The sequence below is a fragment of the Oncorhynchus keta genome, chromosome 4 (genome assembly GCF_023373465.1).
Source record: "Oncorhynchus keta strain PuntledgeMale-10-30-2019 chromosome 4, Oket_V2, whole genome shotgun sequence".
NCBI classification, from domain to species: domain Eukaryota; kingdom Metazoa; phylum Chordata; class Actinopteri; order Salmoniformes; family Salmonidae; genus Oncorhynchus; species Oncorhynchus keta.
This window is the reverse complement of record NC_068424.1, coordinates 17,798,256-17,821,003: the sequence shown is the minus strand read 5'-3', so window position 1 is coordinate 17,821,003 and position 22,748 is coordinate 17,798,256. Positions and strand designations below refer to the sequence as shown.

The following is a 22,748-nucleotide window of genomic DNA, read 5'->3' as shown; positions in this document are numbered from 1 at the left end:
TATTGGGACACAGCTTATAACGTGTCAATTGTGGGCATTTTATATTAGTGAAAGTTAAAAGCTGGGAAAAGTGGATCGTTGGGACGTGCAACTCTGACGTTGCCCCATTGAAGTTGAAATGTAAAATGGCTACGGTTAAGGGTTAAGGATTTAGGCTAGGGACATCCCAAGGATACCAGATAGCACTAAAAGCTGTTATATTATAGGATCATGTGCAGAAACAACAAATGGATGACACAGTGGGTACTAGTGTTGTAACCCTTCATGCATTTCACTTGATTTGGGGTCAGCTTTGAACAAGAGAAGGTGAGTCTCAACTGTGTCTCAGGTCTAACTTCCAGTGTGTACCCATTCAGCAGAGCTCCAAGCACAATGTTATTTTATGTTCAATTCCCGGGAAGTAACAACTCAGAAGCATTTGTTTCACTAAACATGGGTAATGTTTATTTTCGCTAGCAAGACACCTTGAGGAGAAAATGCTCACTTCCTTGGTGATGTTCAGCTTTCAGGAAACCCCTCTGTTACACCAAGCAGCAAATGGGCAGCAGGCTGAAGTCACTCCTAACCACTGATCTATGATCAGATATATCTTTCATCCCCCTCATGGTTTAGGTTAGGGTGTGGGGTAAAGTATCTGATCCCAGATCTGTGGTTAATGGTAACTTCTACCTGGAGCCAGGAACGCCAGGGGAGGAGGGTCATCCCAAAAGCGTTATAGAGTTTTTCAGAGACAGAGAGCCTGGGGCCTGCTCAGTGAGGTGAAACATTACCCAACATTGCAGATGGAAACAGACAAGATTCCCTGATTCCCAACATAACAGAGAATCCTATCTACTCTACACAATGCATTTGCTATCTGAATGTTGTGTAACGTTGAAGCCTCCTGAACAGGCCCCAGCTTTAGCCTGAGGTACGGTACAGTACATTAACAACAGAATAAAAGACAAGTTACCGACAGCTACCAAGGCGACAGCTACCAAGGCGACTGTTACCGCAGAGCAGATTTCTCCTCAGACAAATGCACTTCAGAGTTACATAATAATCATGAGAAATTAAACAAACATGTGCATTAACTGCCGTTCACCCAGCTCACTACATCATCCATCTCATCGTTTGATACACAGAAACAGATGCAGAAATAAAGGGGCGGGAGTAAGGGCCGGGTTCGTCTAATGATTGGCATTATTTTGGGTGTGTCCTGTCATTTCTCTCACCTGTCAATCAATCACAAGCCGAGGTCAGATTCAAGTAAATGATTGTGTTACACATGATACCTGTTTTAATGTTGTCTGAAGGTGCAGAAGTTCATGGGAGGAGGGGAACTACATTTGTCTTCCCCAAAATTTGGGAGGTATTAAAAACTTAACAAAAAAACGACAAATAATCTGGTGAAAGATTCAGAAAAAGCAACTACACTGGTTAGTCAGTTAGTTATAACAAACAGAAGTCCAGAGAGAAAGTGCTTTAAGAGTTATTAGAGAGTTCAGGGTATTGGTAGAGGCTGTTTTAGAAGGACTGAAAGTGCTTTAAGAGAGTTATTAGAGAGTTCAGGGTATTGGTAGAGGCTGTTTTAGAAGGACTGAAAGTGCTTTAAGAGAGTTATTAGAGAGTTCAGGGTATTGGTAGAGGCTGTTTTAGAAGGACTGAAAGTGCTTTAAGAGAGTTATTAGAGAGTTCAGGGTATTGGTAGAGGCTGTTTTAGAAGAGTTTAAAGTGAGTAATGTTCTTTCCTTTTTCCCCCAGACAGAAACACTGGGGTACATCACCAGAGAACTGATACAGGCGAGTCCGTCGTCGTGTTCACGTCACGAGATACGACGTCGTCGTCTTGTTGTTGTTGTCTTCAGCAGAAAAGATGGCAAAACCCTTAGTTTCCGTGTGGTTAGGCTAATTATTTAAGGTCCTATGTCATTAGTGTTTGCCTTCTAGCAGGAAGATCTCTGTATGGTTACTGTGGATTTCTATTCCGCTCCTGAGGAAAGAAAGAGAGAGAGGGGAAAATAAACCAAATTAGAGGATGCTTAAGTGGGAGGGGGAAAAGAACACATGGAATGCTGTTAGAAAACATCCTCAGGGAAATTAGTATTATGTGATAAAAGCTCAGTGATGCAAGACATTGCAAGTTAAACATCTAAGGTCCAAATCCCCAAGGAACACATGCACTTCACTTCAACATTTGTGTATGTCACACAGTGGTGTCAACTGAAGAGTTCTACCAAGATGAGTTCTTGCTTGTGGAACTCTGAGTGACGATTCAAACTCTCCTTTCTTTCAAAGGCTAGTTTCTGTAACTGTAATCCTCATAATGGCTGAGTGTTCCCTTAACTGTTAATGATGACGGGTGACTGATTTTCACCAGCTGATGACGACTAGGGCTGAGAGCATGGGCAGACCAGCTGATGACGACTAGGGCTGAGAGCATGGGCAGACCAGCTGATGACGACTAGGGCTGAGAGCATGGGCAGACCAGCTGATGACGACTAGGGCTTAGAGCATGGGCAGACCAGCTGATGACGACTAGGGCTGAGAGCATGGGCAGACCAGCTGATGACGACTAGGGCTGAGAGCATGGGCAGACCAGCTGATGACGACTAGGGCTGAGAGCATGGGCAGACCAGCTGATGACGACTAGGGCTTAGAGCATGGGCAGACCAGCTGATGACGACTAGGGCTTAGAGCATGGGCAGACCAGCTGATGACGACTAGGGCGGAGAGCATGGGTAGACCAGCTGATGACGACTAGGGCTGAGAGCATGGGTAGACCAGCTGATGACGACTAGGGCTGAGAGCATGGGCAGACCAGCTGATGACGACTAGGGCTTAGAGCATGGGCAGACCAGCTGATGACGACTAGGGCTTAGAGCATGGGCAGACCAGCTGATGACGACTAGGGCGGAGAGCATGGGTAGACCAGCTGATGACGACTAGGGCTGAGAGCATGGGCAGACCAGCTGATGACGACTAGGGCTTAGAGCATGGGCAGACCAGCTGATGACGACTAGGGCTGAGAGCATGGGCAGACCAGCTGATGACGACTAGGGCTTAGAGCATGGGCAGACCAGCTGATGACGACTAGGGCTTAGAGCATGGGCAGACCAGCTGATGACGACTAGGGCTGAGAGCATGGGCAGACCAGCTGATGACGACTAGGGCTTAGAGCATGGGCAGACCAGCTGATGACGACTAGGGCGGAGAGCATGGGCAGACCAGCTGATGACGACTAGGGCTTAGAGCATGGGCAGACCAGCTGATGACGACTAGGGCTGAGAGCATGGGCAGACCAGCTGATGACGACTAGGGCTGAGAGCATGGGCAGACCAGCTGATGACGACTAGGGCTGAGAGCATGGGCAGACCAGCTGATGACGACTAGGGCGGAGAGCATGGGTAGACCAGCTGATGACGACTAGGGCTGAGAGCATGGGCAGACCAGCTGATGACGACTAGGGCTGAGAGCATGGGTAGACCAGCTGATGACGACTAGGGCTGAGAGCATGGGCAGACCAGCTGATGACGACTAGGGCTGAGAGCATGGGCAGACCAGCTGATGACGACTAGGGCTGAGAGCATGGGCAGACCAGCTGATGACGACTAGGGCGGAGAGCATGGGCAGACCAGCTGATGACGACTAGGGCTGAGAGCATGGGCAGACCAGCTGATGACGACTAGGGTGGAGAGCATGGGCAGACCAGCTGATGACGACTAGGGCTTAGAGCATGGGCAGACCAGCTGATGACGACTAGGGCTTAGAGCATGGGCAGACCAGCTGATAACGACTAGGGCTTAGAGCATGGGCAGACCAGCTGATGACGACTAGGGCTGAGAGCATGGGCAGACCAGCTGATGACGACTAGGGCTTAGAGCATGGGCAGACCAGCTGATGACGACTAGGGCGGAGAGCATGGGTAGACCAGCTGATGACGACTAGGGCTGAGAGCATGGGCAGACCAGCTGATGACGACTAGGGCTGAGAGCATGGGTAGACCAGCTGATGACGACTAGGGCTGAGAGCATGGGTAGACCAGCTGATGACGACTAGGGCTGAGAGCATGGGCAGACCAGCTGATGACGACTAGGGCTTAGAGCATGGGCAGACCAGCTGATGACGACTAGGGCGGAGAGCATGGGTAGACCAGCTGATGACGACTAGGGCTGAGAGCATGGGCAGACCAGCTGATGACGACTAGGGCTGAGAGCATGGGTAGACCAGCTGATGACGACTAGGGCTGAGAGCATGGGTAGACCAGCTGATGACGACTAGGGCTTAGAGCATGGGCAGACCAGCTGATAACGACTAGGGCTTAGAGCATGGGCAGACCAGCTGATGACGACTAGGGCTGAGAGCATGGGCAGACCAGCTGATGACGACTAGGGCTGAGAGCATGGGCAGACCAGCTGATGACGACTAGGGCGGAGAGCATGGGTAGACCAGCTGATGACGACTAGGCTGAGAGCATGGGCAGACCAGCTGATGACGACTAGGGCTGAGAGCATGGGTAGACCAGCTGATGACGACTAGGGCTGAGAGCATGGGCAGACCAGCTGATGACGACTAGGGCTTAGAGCATGGGCAGACCAGCTGATGACGACTAGGGCTGAGAGCATGGGCAGACCAGCTGATGACGACTAGGGCTGAGAGCATGGGCAGACCAGCTGATGACGACTAGGGCTGAGAGCATGGGCAGACCAGCTGATGACGACTAGGGTGGAGAGCATGGGCAGACCAGCTGATGACGACTAGGGCTTAGAGCATGGGCAGACCAGCTGATGACGACTAGGGCTTAGAGCATGGGCAGACCAGCTGATGACGACTAGGGCTTAGAGCATGGGCAGACCAGCTGATGACGACTAGGGCTTAGAGCATGGGCAGACCAGCTGATGACGACTAGGGCTGAGAGCATGGGCAGACCAGCTGATGACGACTAGGGCTTAGAGCATGGGCAGACCAGCTGATGACGACTAGGGCTGAGAGCATGGGCAGACCAGCTGATGACGACTAGGGCTGAGAGCATGGGCAGACCAGCTGATGACGACTAGGGCTGAGAGCATGGGCAGACCAGCTGATGACGACTAGGGCGGAGAGCATGGGTAGACCAGCTGATGACGACTAGGGCTGAGAGCATGGGCAGACCAGCTGATGACGACTAGGGCTGAGAGCATGGGCAGACCAGCTGATGACGACTAGGGCTGAGAGCATGGGCAGACCAGCTGATGACGACTAGGGCTTAGAGCATGGGCAGACCAGCTGATGACGACTAGGGCTGAGAGCATGGGCAGACCAGCTGATGACGACTAGGGCTGAGAGCATGGGCAGACCAGCTGATGACGACTAGGGCTGAGAGCATGGGCAGACCAGCTGATGACGACTAGGGCTTAGAGCATGGGCAGACCAGCTGATGACGACTAGGGCTGAGAGCATGGGTAGACCAGCTGATGACGACTAGGTTCTTAGAGCATGGGCAGACCAGCTGATGACGACTAGGGCTGAGAGCATGGGCAGACCAGCTGATGACGACTAGGTTCTTAGAGCATGGGCAGACCAGCTGATGACGACTAGGGCTGAGAGCATGGGCAGACCAGCTGATGATGACTAGGGCTTAGAGCATGGGCAGACCAGCTGATGACGACTAGGGCTGAGAGCATGGGCAGACCAGCTGATGACGACTAGGTTCTTAGAGCATGGGCAGACCAGCTGATGACGACTAGGGCTGAGAGCATGGGCAGACCAGCTGATGACGACTAGGGCTGAGAGCATGGGCAGACCAGCTGATGACGACTAGGGCTGAGAGCATGGGCAGACCAGCTGATGACGACTAGGGCTTAGAGCATGGGCAGACCAGCTGATGACGACTAGGGCTGAGAGCATGGGCAGACCAGCTGATGACGACTAGGGCTGAGAGCATGGGCAGACCAGCTGATGACGACTAGGGCTGAGAGCATGGGCAGACCAGCTGATGACGACTAGGGCTGAGAGCATGGGCAGACCAGCTGATGACGACTAGGGCTGAGAGCATGGGCAGACCAGCTGATGACGACTAGGGCTGAGAGCATGGGCAGACCAGCTGATGACGACTAGGGCTTAGAGCATGGGCAGACCAGCTGATGACGACTAGGGCTTAGAGCATGGGCAGACCAGCTGATGACGACTAGGGCTGAGAGCATGGGCAGACCAGCTGATGACGACTAGGGCTGAGAGCATGGGCAGACCAGCTGATGACGACTAGGTTCTTAGAGCATGGGCAGACCAGCTGATGACGACTAGGGCTGAGAGCATGGGCAGACCAGCTGATGACGACTAGGTTCTTAGAGCATGGGCAGACCAGCTGATGACGACTAGGGCTGAGAGCATGGGCAGACCAGCTGGCTGGAGTGTATACAGACATATTCAAGCTCTCCCTATACCCGTCTGTTCTCCAGTTTCAACTGACCTGAGCCCTAGGGCCATGCCCCAGGACTACCTGACATGATAACTCCTTGCTGTTCCCAGTCCACCTGACCGTGCTGCTGCTCCAGTTTCAACTGTTCTGCCTTATTATTATACGACCATGCTGGTCATTTATGAACATTTGAACATCTTGGCCATGTTCTGTTATAATCTCCACCCGGCACAGCCAGAAGAGGACTGGCCACCCCACATAGCCTGGTTCCTCTCTAGGTTTCTTCCTAGGTTTTGGCCTTTCTAGGGAGTTTTTCCTAGCCACCGTGCTTCTACACCTGCATTGCTTGCTGTTTGGGGTTTTAGGCTGGGTTTCTGTACAGCACTTTGAGATATCAGCTGATGTACGAAGGGCTATATAAATACATTTGATTTGATTTGTTGTCCCCACTTGCTTCAAGATGTCCATCATTGTTCCTGTATCCAGGAAAGCAAAGGTAACTGAACTAAATTACTATCGTAGCACTCACTTCTGTCATCATGAAGTGCTTTGAGAGGCTACTTAAGAATCATATCACTTCCACCTTACTCGCCGCCCTAGACCAACTTCAGTTAGCATATCACCGCAACAAATCCACTGATGACACAATCACCATTGCACTGCACACTGCCCTATTCCAACTGGACAAATAATATAATAATAATAATAAACAAATGCTGTTTATTGACTACAGCTCAGTATTCAACACCATAGAACCCTCCAAGCTCATCACTAAGCTCAGAGACCTGGGGCGAAACACTTCCCTCTGCAACTGGATCCTGGACTTCCTGACGGGCCATCCCCGGGTGGAGAAGGTAGGAAAAAACACTTCCACTACGCTGATCCTCAACACAGGGGCCCCACAAGGGTGCGTGCTCAGCCCCCTCCTGTACTTCCTGTTCACTCATGACTGTGTGGCCACGCACGTCTCCAACTAAATCATCAAGTTTGCTGACAATACAACAGTGATAGGCCCGATTACCAAAAATGACAAGACAGCCTATAGGGAGTTGGTGAGAGCCCTAGCAGAGTGGTGGCAAGAAAATAACCTCTCCCTCAACGTCAAGAAAACAAAAGGAGCTGATCGTGGACTTCAGCAGATAATGTCGACGAAGCCACAGTGGATAGGGTGAAGCGCTTTAGGGCTGTCCCTGACTAAAATAATTATTGGTCGACCGAGAGTCTTCCTGTTCTCTCGACCAATCAATTGGTCAAATGTTTAAATTTATATTTCCATATAGAGACATGTGTTGGAATAAAATCAAACGTTTTGAGAATGACACAAATATTAATTTCCACAAAGTTTATTGCTTCAGTGTGTAACGGCGTTCTTCGTTTGTGGAAAGAGAGTCGGACCGAAATGCAGCGTAGTGGTTACTCATGACTTTAATAGAAAAAGTGACACAAGAAATAACGATACAAAATACAAAACAACAAACGGAACGAGAAACCTAATTACAGCCTATCTGGTGAAACTACACAGAGACAGGAACAATCACCCACGAAATACAAAGCGAAACCAGGCCACCTAAATACGGTTGCCAATCAGAGACAACGAGAATCACCTGACTCTGATTGAGAACCGCCTCAGGCAGCCAAGCCCATACAACACCCCTACTCAGCCGCAATCCCAATAATACAAAAACCCCAATACGAAATACAACAACATAAACCCATGTCACACCTTGGCCTGACCAAATAATTAAAGAAAACACAAAATACTAAGACCAAGGCGTGACACAGTGTCTTTAGATATTTTTGTCAGATGTTACTATGGAATACTGAAGTATAATTACAAGCATTTCATAAGTGTCAAAGGCTTTTATTGACAATTACATGAAGTTGATGCAAAGAATCAATATTTGCAGTGTTTACCCTTCTTTTTCAAGACCTCTGCAATCCTCCCTAGCATGCTGTCAATTAACTTCTGGGCCACATCCTGACTGATGGCAGCCCATTCTTGCACAATCAATGCTTGGAGTTTGTGGGGTTTTGTTTGTCCACCCGCCTCTTGAGGTTTGACCACAAGTTCTCAATGGGATTAAGGTCTGGGGAGTTTCCTGGCCATGGACCCAAAATATTGATGTTTTGTTCCCAGACCCACTTAGTTATCACTTTTGCCTTATGGCAAGGTGCTCCATCATGCTGTAAAATCATTGTTCATCACCAAACTGTTCCTGGATGGTTGGGAGAAGTTGTTCTCGGAGGATGTGTTGGTACCATTCTTTATTCATGGCTGTGTTCTTAGGCAAAATTGTGAGTGAGCCCACTCCCTTTGCTGAGAAGCAACCCCACACATGAATGGTCTCAGGATGCTTTACTGTTGGCATGACACAGGACTGATGGTAGCGCTCACCTTGTCTTCTCCGGACAAGCTTTTTTCCAGATGCCCCAAACAATCGGAAAGGGGATTCATTAGAGAAAATGACTTTACCCCAGTCCTCAGCGGTCCAATCCCTGTACCTTTTGCAGAATATCAGTCTGTCCCTGATGTTTTTCCTGGAGAGAAGTGGCTTCTTTGCTGCCCTTCTTGACACCAGGCCATCCTCCAAAAGTCTTTGCCTCACTGTGTGTGCAGATGCACTCACACCTGAGCAAGCTCTGTACTGTTGGTGCCCCGATCCCGCAGCTGAATCAACTTTAGGAGACGTCCTGGCGCTTGCTGGACTTTCTTGGGCGCCCTGAAGCCTTCTTCACAACAATTGAACTGCTCTCCTTGAAGTTCTTGATGATTCAATAAATGTTTGATTTAGGTGCAATCTTACTGGCAGCAATATCCTTGCCCGTGAAGCCCTTTTTGTGCAAAGTAATGACGACGGCACATGTTTCTTTGCAGGCAACAATGGCAGAGCAAGAACAATGATTCCAAGCACCACCCTCCTTTTGAAGCTTCCAGTCGGTTATTCGAACTCAATCAGCATGACAGAGTGATCTCCAGCCTTGTCCTCGTCAACACTCACACCTGTGTTAACGAGAGAATCACTGAGATGATGTCAGCTGGTCCTTTTGTGACAGGGCTGAAATGCAGTGGAAATGTGTTTTGGAATTCATTGCAATTCATCTGATCACTCGACATTACATTCTGGAGTATATGCAAATTGCCCTTCATACAAACTGAGGCAGCAGAATTTGTGAAAATGTATATTTGGGTCATTCTCAAAACTTTTGGCCATGACTGTACATATGCACTGTGCTTGTCTGATGCTTTTAGCACACTGTTTGATGAAATAATTAAGACACAAATGACTCAAGAAAGAGCCCGATGGTCACTTTGTAAAAAATGTTTACACTGAGTGTCTGTGTGATAGGGAGGAGGGCGAGACATCATGTGGCCCCATCCTCGGACAGTGTCTCCTGTCCCCTCCTGTCTCAGCCTCCAGTATTTATGCTGCAGTAGTTTGTGTCGGGGGGCTAGGGTCAGTTTGTTATATCTGGAGTACTTCTCCTGTCCTATTCGGTGTCCTGTGTGAATCTAAGTGTGCGTTCTCTAATTCTCTCCTTCTTTCTTTCTCTCTCTCGGAGGACCTGAGCCCTAGGACCATGCCCCAGGACTACCTGACATGACGACTCCTTGCTGCTGCTCCAGTTTCAACTGACCTGAGCCCTAGGACCATGCCCCAGGACTACCTGACATGATGACTCCTTGCTGTCCCCAGTCCACCTGGCCATGCTGCTGCTCCAGTTTCAACTGACCTGAGCCCTAGGACCGTGCCCCAGGACTACCTGACATGATGACTCCTTGCTGTCCCCGGTCCACCTGACTGTGCTGCTGCTCCAGTTTCAACTGTTCTGCCTTGTTATTATTCGACCATGCTGGACATTTATGAACATTTGAACATCTTGGCCATGTTCTGTTATAATCTCCACCCGGCACAGCCAGAAGAGGACTGGCCACCCCACATAGCCTGGATCCTCTCTAGGTTTCTTCCTAGGTTTTGGCCTTTCTAGGGAGTTTTTCCTAGCCACCGTGCTTCTACACCTGCATTGCTTGCTGTTTGGGGTTTTAGGCTGGGTTTCTGTACAGCACTTTGAGATATCAGCTGATGTACGAAGGGCTATATAAATAAATTTGATTTGATGTGCCTAATGCCGCGAAAAGGTACCACAGCACAGTGTTTATTGTGCTGTCTGTGCTGAAGCTGCAAATCGTTTCAGCCATTTAGTTTCTTGTTTCTGACTGAAAAGTTCTGTTACCAAAATCTCTAATTTCCTCAGGAAAAACATTCCCTATTCACTCAACTCTTGCTCTCTTTACGTGAAACATGTAAGCATCGCATGCATGTGACCAATAAGGCCTGACCTATAGTCTGTCATAATCACATCAATAAATGAGTTATAACAAACTCCCAACACAGTAGCACGGATGTAAAGGGGGACATGAAAAAGAAACTTGAAACGGGAAAATGTTTACTGGTTGCTCAGGAGGGAAAGAGGAAGTCAGATCTGTGAAAGAAATTTGACTTGATGAAGAAAATGGAGGGTATAAAGAGCGAGAGCTGCGTGCATTTTGTGTGTGACAAACCAGTGCAGTTAGATTACAATATTATTTTTCTGCCTGTTTGGAACAGTGTAATCAACACTAAATACGTAAGTAATACCAGTCTGTTCTAATGAAACCATTTTTTAAAAGCCTTTATTACAGCATAGAAAAGATTAAAAACAGCCAAATCTTTGAAATTGCTTTATCTGACATGTTTCCGTTGCATGAGGCTTGGTGCTCACGCTTTGCCTACTCAGCAAACAGATGCTGTGGCTATAATTCATCATCATGCAGTATTCAATGTGGAATTGTTCATCTATTTAGAACATTCCAAAGAACAAGCAGAATAAACTAAATTAAATGTCTGTATATCGAAAATAAAACCGATTTTGGTTTGTAACCCTGAAAAAAAAAAGGTATTTGAACTCACCAAATTGAGCTTCCTGTGTATACAGTATACCGTATTCTAATCAAGGTTCATCCTATATATAACTACTGCTGTACACAGCTTTTCTATTCATATACTGTCTAAACACCCCATACACATCTGACATCGCTCATTCTGATATTTCATAATTCCATTTTTATTTTGTGGATTTGTTTTGTATTGTTCAGTATTACTGCACTGTTGGAGCTAGAAAACAATTTCGCTGCACCTGCGATAACAATCTGCAAAATATGTGTACTCGACCAACATGTTATTTAACCCAAACCTTTCCCATACCACCCCCAACACACACACACTCCCCTCTCCTTCCGCGAATACACCCCTGCTGATCATATCTCTGGTTGTGCTGGTTGTTTGTGCTTTATTGACTCCATGGAGCCATAAGAAATGCAGGCCTGTCAGTTTACTCCCACAACCATTCATTTACTGACATACACAAATACGGGCCTAGCTGCAGTGTATTTCTCTCCCTCCTTTGCTCACACGCACGCAGTGGTCAGTGTTAGTAGGCACAGCAGGGGAAGACCTGGGCCTCCAATGTAACTCCATCAAAATAGAGAGGCCACTGTCTGGGGCTGGAGGCTGACCTGGTCTGGGTGGCTGGGGAAACAAAGGCCTCCACAGCATGTCTGTGTCCACCTAAGGCCACCCACTCACGTCCACCCACTCACATCCACTAGAGATGGACATGAGTACAAGTTCTTGAACAGATGTCAAAGCTCGGTCTTTAAACAGAGATGCCTTTTTTTTGTGCTATACAATTATTTGGTGGAATGTGCTTTGTGGCTGCCCGAATGGGCAAGTGAAATGTTGTCATGGAGACTATGTTTATTAGCCTTTACTCTCGTGTTCCATTTGTACATTTGCGGGGCACAACAAAACATGACATAAATAACACAGTGCACACAGCTGTTCTCCCTAAATTCCATTTCCCCTCAGTGTCTCATTCACTCAATTGCATTCCGACCGCTCCCTCCCGTTAGGCCGACAGAAATGAAATGCCTATAAAAACACATCTAACCGATGGGACACACAAGCTATATTCTTTGTCAAATGATGACAGTTCAATCGCAAATTCGAAACGGACTGGTTGATTAAAGTAGAAAAATATGTTCCAACAACGCGCTGCAGTTTTGGATTCATTGCGTCCCATCTGCTTTCCACTTAAGATACTTTGTGAACTGCTAGTGCAATTTAGAATTGGTTAGCCTAGGCTATAACCCACCCTAGATATAGACAGGTTCCACTCTGAAAATAGGCAAAAACATTAGTTTGATAAAGACAAAGAGTGTATTTTTCATCAGACTTGACTGTTATAAGGGCTGGAGAAATAAGAGTGTCTTGTCTGCTAAAATAACAAAACAAGGCTGTCATTGCACAGCCATAGGCTTCTACAAGCAGGAGCCACTGCTGAGGTTACTTTATGAAGATTGTGTTCCACAATATAATATAACCAGTTGATATTAAGGCTTCAATAAAAAGGAATTTTAAATGGCTTTTTTATTGACTGAACACACACACACACACACACACACACACACACACACACACACACACACACACACACACACACACACATACATATGGGGCAATTTAACAATTAGGATGTTATCTGTAATGGTTATGATTAATTAGTCAGTGGTGCGATCTGTTGGCATATAGATAAATGTACACATTTTTTCTTTCAGTCGTGTAAATCGGAAAAATGTCATGCGAGTTCTCCAACAGTCTCAATTTCTAGAATGCCCATCCCTAACATCCACCCACCCACATCCACCCACCCACCTACTCACATCCACCCACCCACATCCACCCACCCACCTACTCACATCCACCCACCCACCCACCTACTCACACCCACCCACCTACTCACACCCACCCACATCCACCCACCCACCTACTCACATCCACCCACCCACATCCACCCACCCACCTCCTCACATCCACCCACCCACTCACATCCACCCACCCACCTCCTCACATCCACCCACCCACCTCCTCACATCCACCCACCTACTCACATCTACCCACCCACATCCACCCACCCACCTACTCACATCCACCCACCCACCCACCTACTCACACCCACCCACATCCACCCACCCACCCACCCACCCACATCCACCCACCCACCCACCTCCTCACATCCACCCACTCCCACCCACCCACCCACTCACATCCACCCACCCACTCACTCACATCCACCCACCCACATCCACCCACCCACCTACTCACATCCAACCACCTACTCATCCACCCACCCACCTCCTCACATCCACCCACCCACCCACCCACCCACCTCCTCACATCCACCCACCAACATTCACCCACCCACCCACCTCCTCACATCCACCCACCTACTCACACCCACCCACCTACTCACATCCACCCACCCACATCCACCCACCCACCTCCTCACATCCACCCACTCACATCCACCCACCCACTCACATCCACCCACCCACCTCCTCACATCCACCCACCCACCTCACATCCACCCACCCACCTACTCACATCCACCCACCTACTCACATCCACCCACCCACCTCCTCACATCCACCCACCCACCCACCCACCTCCTCACATCCACCCACCAACATTCACCCACCCACCCACCCACCTCCTCACATCCACCCACCTACTCACACCCACCCACCTACTCACATCCACCCACCCACCTACTCACATCCACCCACCCACATCCACCCACCCACCTACTCACATCCACCCACCCACCCACCCACCTACTCACACCCACCCACCTACTCACACCCACCCACATCCACCCACCCACCTACTCACATCCACCCACCCACATCCACCCACCCACCTCCTCACATCCACCCACCCACCTCCTCACATCCACCCACCCACCTCCTCACATCCACCCACCCACCTCCTCACATCCACCCACCTACTCACATCTACCCACCCACATCCACCCACCCACCTACTCACATCCACCCACCCACCCACCTACTCACACCCACCCACATCCACCCACCCACCCACCCACATCCACCCACCCACCTCCTCACATCCACCCACTCACATCCACCCACCCACCCACTCATCCACCCACCCACCTCCTCACATCCACCCACCCACATCCACCCACCCACCTACTCACATCCAACCACCTACTCACATCCACCCACCCACCTCCTCACATCCACCCACCCACCCACCCACCCACCTCCTCACATCCACCCACCAACATTCACCCACCCACCCACCTCCTCACATCCACCCACCTACCCACACCCACCCACCTACTCACATCCACCCACCCACATCCACCCACCCACCTCCTCACATCCACCCACTCACATCCACCCACCCACTCACATCCACCCACCCACCTCCTCACATCCACCCACCCACATCCTCACATCCACCCACCCACCTACCACATCCACCCACCTACTCACATCCACCCACCCACCTCCTCACATCCACCCACCCACCCACCCACCTCCTCAGATCCACCCACCAACATTCACCCACCCACCCACCCACCTCCTCACATCCACCCACCTACTCACCCCACCCACCTACTCACATCCACCCACCCACATCCACCCATCCACCCACTCACATCCACCCACCCACTCACATCCACCCACCCACCTCCTCACATCCACCCACCCACATCCACCCACCCACCCACCTACTCACATCCACCCACCCACCCACCTCCTCACATCCACCCACCCACCCACCTCCTCACATCCACCCACCAACATTCACCCACCCACCCACCTCCTCACATCCACCCACCTACTCACATCCACCCACCCACCTACACATCCACCCACCCACCCACTCACATCCACCCACCCACCCACTCACATCCACCCACCCACCTCACATCCACCTCTCATCCACCCACCTACTCACATCCACCCACCCACCCACCTACTCACATCCACCCACCCACCTACTCACATCCACCCACACACCCACCCACACACCCACACACACACTCACATCCACCCACACACCCACTCACATCCACCCACTGAACTCATGCACTGAAGGGTTAACTTGGGGGACTGCCATATTGACACTGACACACACATCCCACAGACAACATTGACAAACACACCTGTGCAAATATTTCAATCTACTGATCTAGGTCTATACTGTTCATCCTGTATACTGTCTCAGTCTCCACAGTTAACTTAGCATTGTTAGCTTCAAGCCTCGGAGATGACATGCTACAGACCACTCCACTTGACAGCCCTCAGAGTGTGAGGAGATAGGCCCAACGATGTGGGTCAATTAACCTTGTCAGGCTGGGGAAAGTGAGCCAGCGAGGGTTCTGTCAGGACCTGTGTTGTCATGTAGAGGGGTCAGGGCTACAACAGCAGAGCCTCTCACCTGCCCCACACTAGGCTACACAGCGCTATCTCAGCAACCGTCAAAACACACTTCCTACTAACAAGTTGTTTTCAGTGCTCCTGAAAACCTGGACTTCAAATATGTATGATAGAGAAAGGGAAGGAGAGCGAGAGACAAAAGAACAGAGAGCGAGAGAGAGAGAGAGAGAGAGAGAGCGAGAGAGCGAGAGAGAAAAGAACAGAGAGAGAGAGAGAGAAAAGAACAGAGAGAGAGAGAGAAAAGAACAGAGAGAGAGAGAGAAAAGAACAGAGAGAGAGAAAAGAACAGAGAGAGAGAGAGAAAAGAACAGAGAGAGAGAGAGAAAAGAACAGAGAGAGAGAGAAAAGAACAGAGAGAGAAAAGAACAGAGAGAGAGAGAGAAAAGAACAGAGAGAGAGAGAGAAAATAACAGAGAGAGAGAGAGAAAATAACAGAGAGAGAAAAGAACAGAGAGAGAAAAGAACAGAGAGAGAGAGAGAGAGAAAATGACAAATAGAGAGAGAAAATGAGAATGAGAAAATGAGAGAGAGGGGAAGGAGAAAGAGAGCAGGTTGTGTGGGGGGTTTCTTAATAGATTTGCATATTTCGTTTTACTTAGGAATGTGTGCTTAAGATAAAAGGATTAAATGTTTTCCTCACTGGTCCATCCCTAAAACAATCCATGTTTAGTTGTTTTCCACCTAAAAAAATGTTGTATGTATTTTATCGCTCAACGTGTGTCTGCCTGCGCAAGGAAGAACCAGAGAATAATGTTATTTTTTTTCCAAATCGTTGCAGAATAACCCTGAAATATAAAACAGTTGAACCATGTTGAAACATAACCCAGAAATTCCCAGTGAAACACATTAGGCACACAGGGTGGAGCTGGGCTGATGGAGAGAACAGCTAATGAAGCAAGAGGAGCCTGTGTCTGCCAGAGGCCTGGTGTTCAAAGGTAGATAAGAGCCACTTCTGCCTTTGTCTGAGGGGAGGTATGTGAGGAATGCAGCCTGTTTCAGGAAACCCCTATGTGTCCCACTCTCCAGATCACTCTCACAGAAGCACACAGCCACACAAGATGGCTGCCTCATCAGACAGGGTTTCCTGGATGGACCCAAGCAGACCCACTGGTGGGCAAAGATGGTAGTGATGATGGTCTGATGACAGGCCTGTGGGACGGGCTGCTAATTCCACACATCAACCTACCTCACCTCCATGGAGTAATGACACTGGTAGAACCCACCACCATGGAGTAATGACACTGGTAGAACCCACCACCATGGAGTAATGACACTGGTAGAACCCACCACCATGGAGTAATGACACTGGTAGAACCCACCACCATGGAGTAATGACACTGGTAGAACCCACCACCATGGAGTAATAACACTGGTAGAACCCACCACCATGGAGTAATGGCACTGGTAGAACCCACCACCATGGAGTAATAACACTGGTAGAACCCACCTCCATGGAGTAATAACACTGGTAGAACCCACCACCATGGAGTAATGACACTGGTAGAACCCACCACCATGGAGTAATGACACTGGTAGAACCCACCTCCATGGAGTAATAACACTGGTAGAACCCACCACTATGGAGTAATGACACTGGTAGAACCCACCATTATGGAGTAATAACACGGGTAGAACCCACCACTATGGAGTAATAACACTGGTAGAACCCACCTCCATGGAGTAATAACACTGGTAGAACCCACCTCCATGGAGTAATGACACTGGTAGAACCCACCACCATGGAGTAATAACACTGGTAGAACCCACCACCATGGAGTAATGACACTGGTAGAACCCCTACCATGGAGTAATGACACTGGTAGAACCCACCACCATGGAGTAATAACACTGGTAGAACCCACCTCCATGGTGTAATGACACTGGTAGAACCCACCTCCATGGAGTAATGACACTGGTAGAACCCACAACCATGGAGTAATGACACTGGTAGAACCCACCACCATGGAGTAATGACAATGGTAGAACCCACCACCATGGAGTAATAACACTGGTAGAACACACCACCATGTAGAAATGGAACACGGGAGTAATAACACTGGTAGAAATGGAACACGGGAGTAATAACACTGGTAGAAATGGAACACAGGAGTAATAACACTGATAGAAATGGAACACGGGAGTAATAACACTGGTAGAAATGGAACACAGGAGTAATATCACTGGTAGAAATGGAACACGGGAGTAATAACACTGGTAAAAATGGAACACGGGAGTAATAACACTGGTAGAAATGGAACACGGGAGTAATAACACTGGTAGAAATGGAACATGGGAGTAATAACACTGGTAGAAATGGGAGTAGACTAGAGGCCTATGAACTAAGACCTCAGATGATAGACACTGACCAGTACTACACTGTGTGACAGATGGTCACTAGTCAGTCAAACTCATATAGACACTCTGCTGCTGTCAGCTGATACGATAGGGGTGGGTGTGTGTGTGTGTGTTATGTGTGTGTTATGTGTTAGCAGCACGGTTCTCTCACCCTCCGCAGGGCCTCTTCCTCCTCCTGGCGGTTCTCATAATGTGCAAAGTCATCAAAGATTGAGGTGGTATGCTTGAAAGTTGCGATAATTTTAAGCACTTGCTTGGCCTTCTCCAGAGGCACCTCCTGAGTGTCCCTGGAGTTGGTGACGGGCTTGTTGTCATTGTTCTCCAGCCTGATGTGCCTCAACTGGTTGTTGGGCACGTCCTTCACAAACGCCCACTTCACCTCAAACTTGCCCTTCCACTTGTCCTGAGACCAAACGCCTGCGTAGGAGTTGTAATCCACAGGCGAGCGCATCTCTGCCACGCCGCAGAAATGACCACTGCCATTGACGCTGAACAGCAGGTAGAGGGGTCCCTTGGCCCCCAGCGAGCGGTAGGCCCCGTCCAGGCGCTTGTTGCCATGCTCGGTGCTGCACCAGATGGAGTACTTGATGGAGCGGTGGATGTCGTCCTCAGAGTAGCTCTTGATGATGAACACGCGGCCGTTCTTCAGGTTCCAGTCAAAGTCTTTGGGGTTGTAGTTGTTGAGGGCCCGCAGTTTCTCTAACACGGGGTGCACCTCCCCGGAGCAGGGAGAGGCACTGAGGGGGACCCCACCAACACCCATCCCAAAGCCTTCCACCCCCCCCTGGTTGAAGGTGCCCCTGTTCCGAGGAGCCACCCAGCGGTTCTGGGGTGGGAGCTGGGAGTGTTGGTGTTGATGAATGGGTTGGGGGGGGCCGGGCTGGGAGGAAAAGTTCTGGTGGGGGTGGGGGTGTGGGGGGCCTGGGGGAATCTGCTGGGGGTGTTGGGGGGACTGGAGCGACTGCAGCTGAAAGGGTTGGTGGTGCTGCTGGTGTTGGTGCTGGTGTTGGGGCTGATGTTGGGGCTGATGTTGGTGGGGCAGAGGGCTCTGCAGCAGGGGCTGGCCCATCAGGGTCTGCTGCACCATGGTCTGAGGGGGCATCATGGTCTGAGCTAAGGGGGGCTTGTTGAGGGAGCCCTTATCGTCCCAGGTGCCAATGTTCATGTTGTGCTTGATGGGCGGCGGGGGAATGGTTGGGCCCCCCATCCCCATGTTGGCTTTGGGCTTGACCTTGGGCTGGGGCTTGGCCGGCTTCCTGGCGATGGCCGCCCAGGACGTGGGTTTGGGGGCTGAGGAACTAACCAACGGTGGCATGCTATTGGCCGCCATGCTACTCATGCCCCCGAGGGGCGAGCCGACAGTCTTGGTGACGGCGGCGCCCATGTCCGTTCCCAGTTTTAACCCAGTCATGCCCTGCTCGATGCTGCTCAGCACCGGGACCTTACTGAGCTGGGCGTCACTGCTGAAGCCTGCCTGTCCGTCAGTTATAGCCCTCCCCAGGGAACTAGGGGTGTAACCATAACTATTACTATAGGCATTGCTCTGTGTGGACTGGCCCTGAGAGACACTGGTGCCCCAGGTGGAATAGTCTGCGTTTCCAGGGAAGAAGTTGAAGCCGTGCTGGCTGAGGAAGGGAGGGGTGTTGCCCAGGGCGCCCGGCTGGCTGAACACCCCGTCAGGGATAAAGTGGTGCTCGCCATTGCTCATCTGTCCATAGGTGGTCAGGTAGGGCATGGGGGGGTCCCCCGCAGTGGACCAGGGCGCCTCTCCCAGGGAGTAAGGGAAGCCTATGGAGGGAGCATAGTAGCTGGGCATGTAGGGGTCGGACATTGGTGGGTAGCTGTTATTCTGCAGAAGGGGAGAACAGGGGTCAGTTAATGGATGACCTTAATGATAGAAGCTAAGACAAATCTTGCCCATCTCTCTTCAAAACCGTAACTAAGAAATAAATCAGCGTTCTTCTTAAGGAGCAAGACTGGCTTTCAGTGGAAATTATAGATACCAGCTCTATCAAATGTTTCCCAGAGCAACAAGTGAAGACAGCAAAAGTTTTCTAATAATCTGTCCGTTGTGAACTCTGACAATTATTACAACAACAATCATTTATTGTTGAAGTAAATTGGCGTGGGTGCTGGTGGGTTTGTTCTTGGCTACATTTCACTAGAATTCTATAAGACAAAGTAAGCTTGTCCACCCAGGCACAAGATGATGAACACCACCCAGTGTTCTTTTTAGTACAAAAAATAAATAAAAAGCAACAATAATTCCACTATCAAAAGGTCATTTTTAATACTTTTCCATTTCAAAATGAGTCAGTCATCTGTCAATAGCTCCTCCTTAACGTAGACTACTATACAGTGACTTTAGATTAACACTCTATACACCTTCATATATCACTATAAGACACTACTCTGAGGGTTCATGCAGGTTCAAAAGGCGCAAATAACACATATCCCCTCTATGCTGTGGAACGTCAAGTTGCATGGCTGACAGGCTTGGACACAATGGGTACACTCACTCACCTGATTTGTCTGGCTGCTTAGGTAAGGTTCAAAGTCTTCATCGTTTACTCCATCCTTCTGATGCATTGATCCGTTTTGTACTGGAGAGAAAAAAAATGGTTCTTAGGTTATTCTTTAAATGTGATATAACCAAAAAGGTATCTCGGCTAAAATAAACCATTGTGTTTAACAGATCTATAAAGTAATAATGAACCCTTATAATAAAGTAATAATGAACCCTTATATTTCCTTTAAGTAGTTGGGGTAGAACAACACCCAATAATATGACAGGCACAGTGGTGTATAAGTATATTTGGTTAGTTGACCTACTTTTGACTGATGACACCAGGTCACCAAAATGTGGTGGAAGAGTGATGAAAGCAGTGATTTAATTACACGCTTGTTATCACAGTTTTCACAAAGCATTTCCTTCGTCAGACAACATTTTGACTGCCATCAAACTCCACAACAACCATGCAATAGTAAAATAATACGGTGACAAGAATACCTTTATTTCCTTGTCCTTTGGGTCTCTGACATCAGAATGGGCAAGTGCAAAAAAAAAAGAGAAAAGAGATGCATCAGATTTAGCATATTAGGTCAATGTTTGATTGGGAGAAGAGTGATGGTAGCATTCATGCAAGGTGAGCTAGGCCTAGGCTACTGAATTACAAACAATGATTCTATACCAGTGGCTGTTTATCAAACAAACATTTTAAACACATTCAGCCCTAGACTAGTTTATAGACCTTCGACTTCCTTGTGATTATTGACCGGATGTCAAACGCCCACTGGCATCCAGTAAACGTGCCGCATAGTACAGAATACAGCAACCGGCTGGAGCTTGTTGCCATCGCTGCGCAGCCGGTAGGCTACTTCAAGGTTCGGCCTACATAGCAGCTAATAGCTATCATATATCAAATACTTTTGCCTATGTTATATGGCATGCATACCACACTGAATGATAGCAGCTGACAAAACGGTTGACAATTCTCAAACTGCAACTACAAACATTTCACGGCAGTGGGTTGTCAACAATAAGCACCTGATCGACTGTGGTTGCAGACATCCTCCAGGAGCCGAAACGGATTTCTGTTTGCGACTGTCCACGGTTTCTCCTGCTTCTGCACTCCGGTATTTTTCTCAGCTCGTCTCGGGTTATCCAATCTCTGTATGTAGAGGCGGTGTTTTTCTCCAGTCGTCAGATCTTTCCCTACAATCTTTTCTCGAGCGCCGAGGATCGCGACTTTGTCTGTGGTATTAAATGTTTCCGATCTAGTTGACGTTCGGTTACAATGTATCACTTACTCTGAAACTGCCAGATTGGAATATCCCTTACTCTATTCCACAATGGCGGATGGGCTATTATGCCGCGTTCACATGCTTGTCAGAACTAGGTAATTTGGAAATGTCCGACTTGCTAACTGGTTGTAGTTATACACGTGCCGCGTTCAACTAAATAGCAAGTCGGACATTTCCGAGTTTCCTAGTTCCGACTAGCATATGAACGCGGCATCTATCTCGCTTCCGTTCTATTGCTCCATGACCTTCCGCCTGTGACGCTCTGAGCCATGTTACTACAGACTGACAGTCACATTTCACATGACATGTCTCAGAAGATTTACCCTTTACTCTACAATACAACATACGTTTGCTTCACTTGTTAAAATACATTTTGTGTTTACTGTGATGTGACAAACTGTGTCACTTCAGGCATATCTGTCCCTGTCTGCTCAATATAATCTGAAACGGTCTCTCTGCGAAGCCCTGCCTAAAGACCACTGTCGTGTGACATTTTCATTGCAAATTACATTAATGGAAGGATTCATTTAATAATTTGCCTACCAGCACATACAGGTCTCCTCTCATGGACTTGAATGGCATCCTTTTTATTGTATTTTTTTATCTTTATTTAACTACGCAAGTCAGTCAAGAACAAATTATCATTTTCAATGACAGCCTAGGAACAGGTAAACTGCCTTTTCAGGGGCAGGACGACAGATTTGTACCTTGTCAGCTCGGGGATTTGAACTTGCAACCTTTCAGTTACTAGTCCAACACACTAGGCTACCCTGCCGCCCAATTCCTTGAATGTAAATGGAATTTTCCTGATTTATAAATTGTAGACTATTGTGGGTAGGTGCAATAGCCTTTCTCAAGGTTTGC

At 48.9% G+C, this 22,748-nt stretch overlaps 1 protein-coding gene across 1 annotated transcript; it reads right to left on the bottom strand.

Annotated features, from left to right (window-relative positions):
- Positions 1 to 421: 421 nt before the first annotated feature.
- LOC118370129 (YTH domain-containing family protein 3-like) lies at positions 422 to 22,129 on the bottom strand. The gene is made up of 5 exons (XM_052503070.1): positions 21,628 to 22,129; positions 21,091 to 21,115; positions 20,604 to 20,683; positions 18,232 to 19,929; positions 422 to 1,972 (listed from the first exon to the last, which is right to left on the bottom strand). Exons 1-5 carry the CDS (start codon positions 21,649 to 21,651, stop codon positions 1,949 to 1,951), a joined length of 1,851 nt encoding a protein of 616 aa, XP_052359030.1. The 5' UTR covers positions 21,652 to 22,129; the 3' UTR covers positions 422 to 1,948.
- Between the last annotated feature and the right edge of the window lie 619 nt (positions 22,130 to 22,748).

Excerpts from the sequence above, each read along its gene's own strand:
- LOC118370129 (XM_052503070.1), bottom strand. The coding sequence starts at position 21,651 with ATGTCTGCAACCACAGTCGATCAG. Across the intron at positions 19,930-20,603 it reads TAAGCAGCCAGACAAATCAG|AATAACAGCTACCCACCAAT; the intron begins GTGAGTGAGTGT and ends CCCCTTCTGCAG. Across the intron at positions 1,973-18,231 it reads AGGAAGAGGCCCTGCGGAGG|GAGCGGAATAGAAATCCACA; the intron begins GTGAGAGAACCG and ends TTCTTTCCTCAG.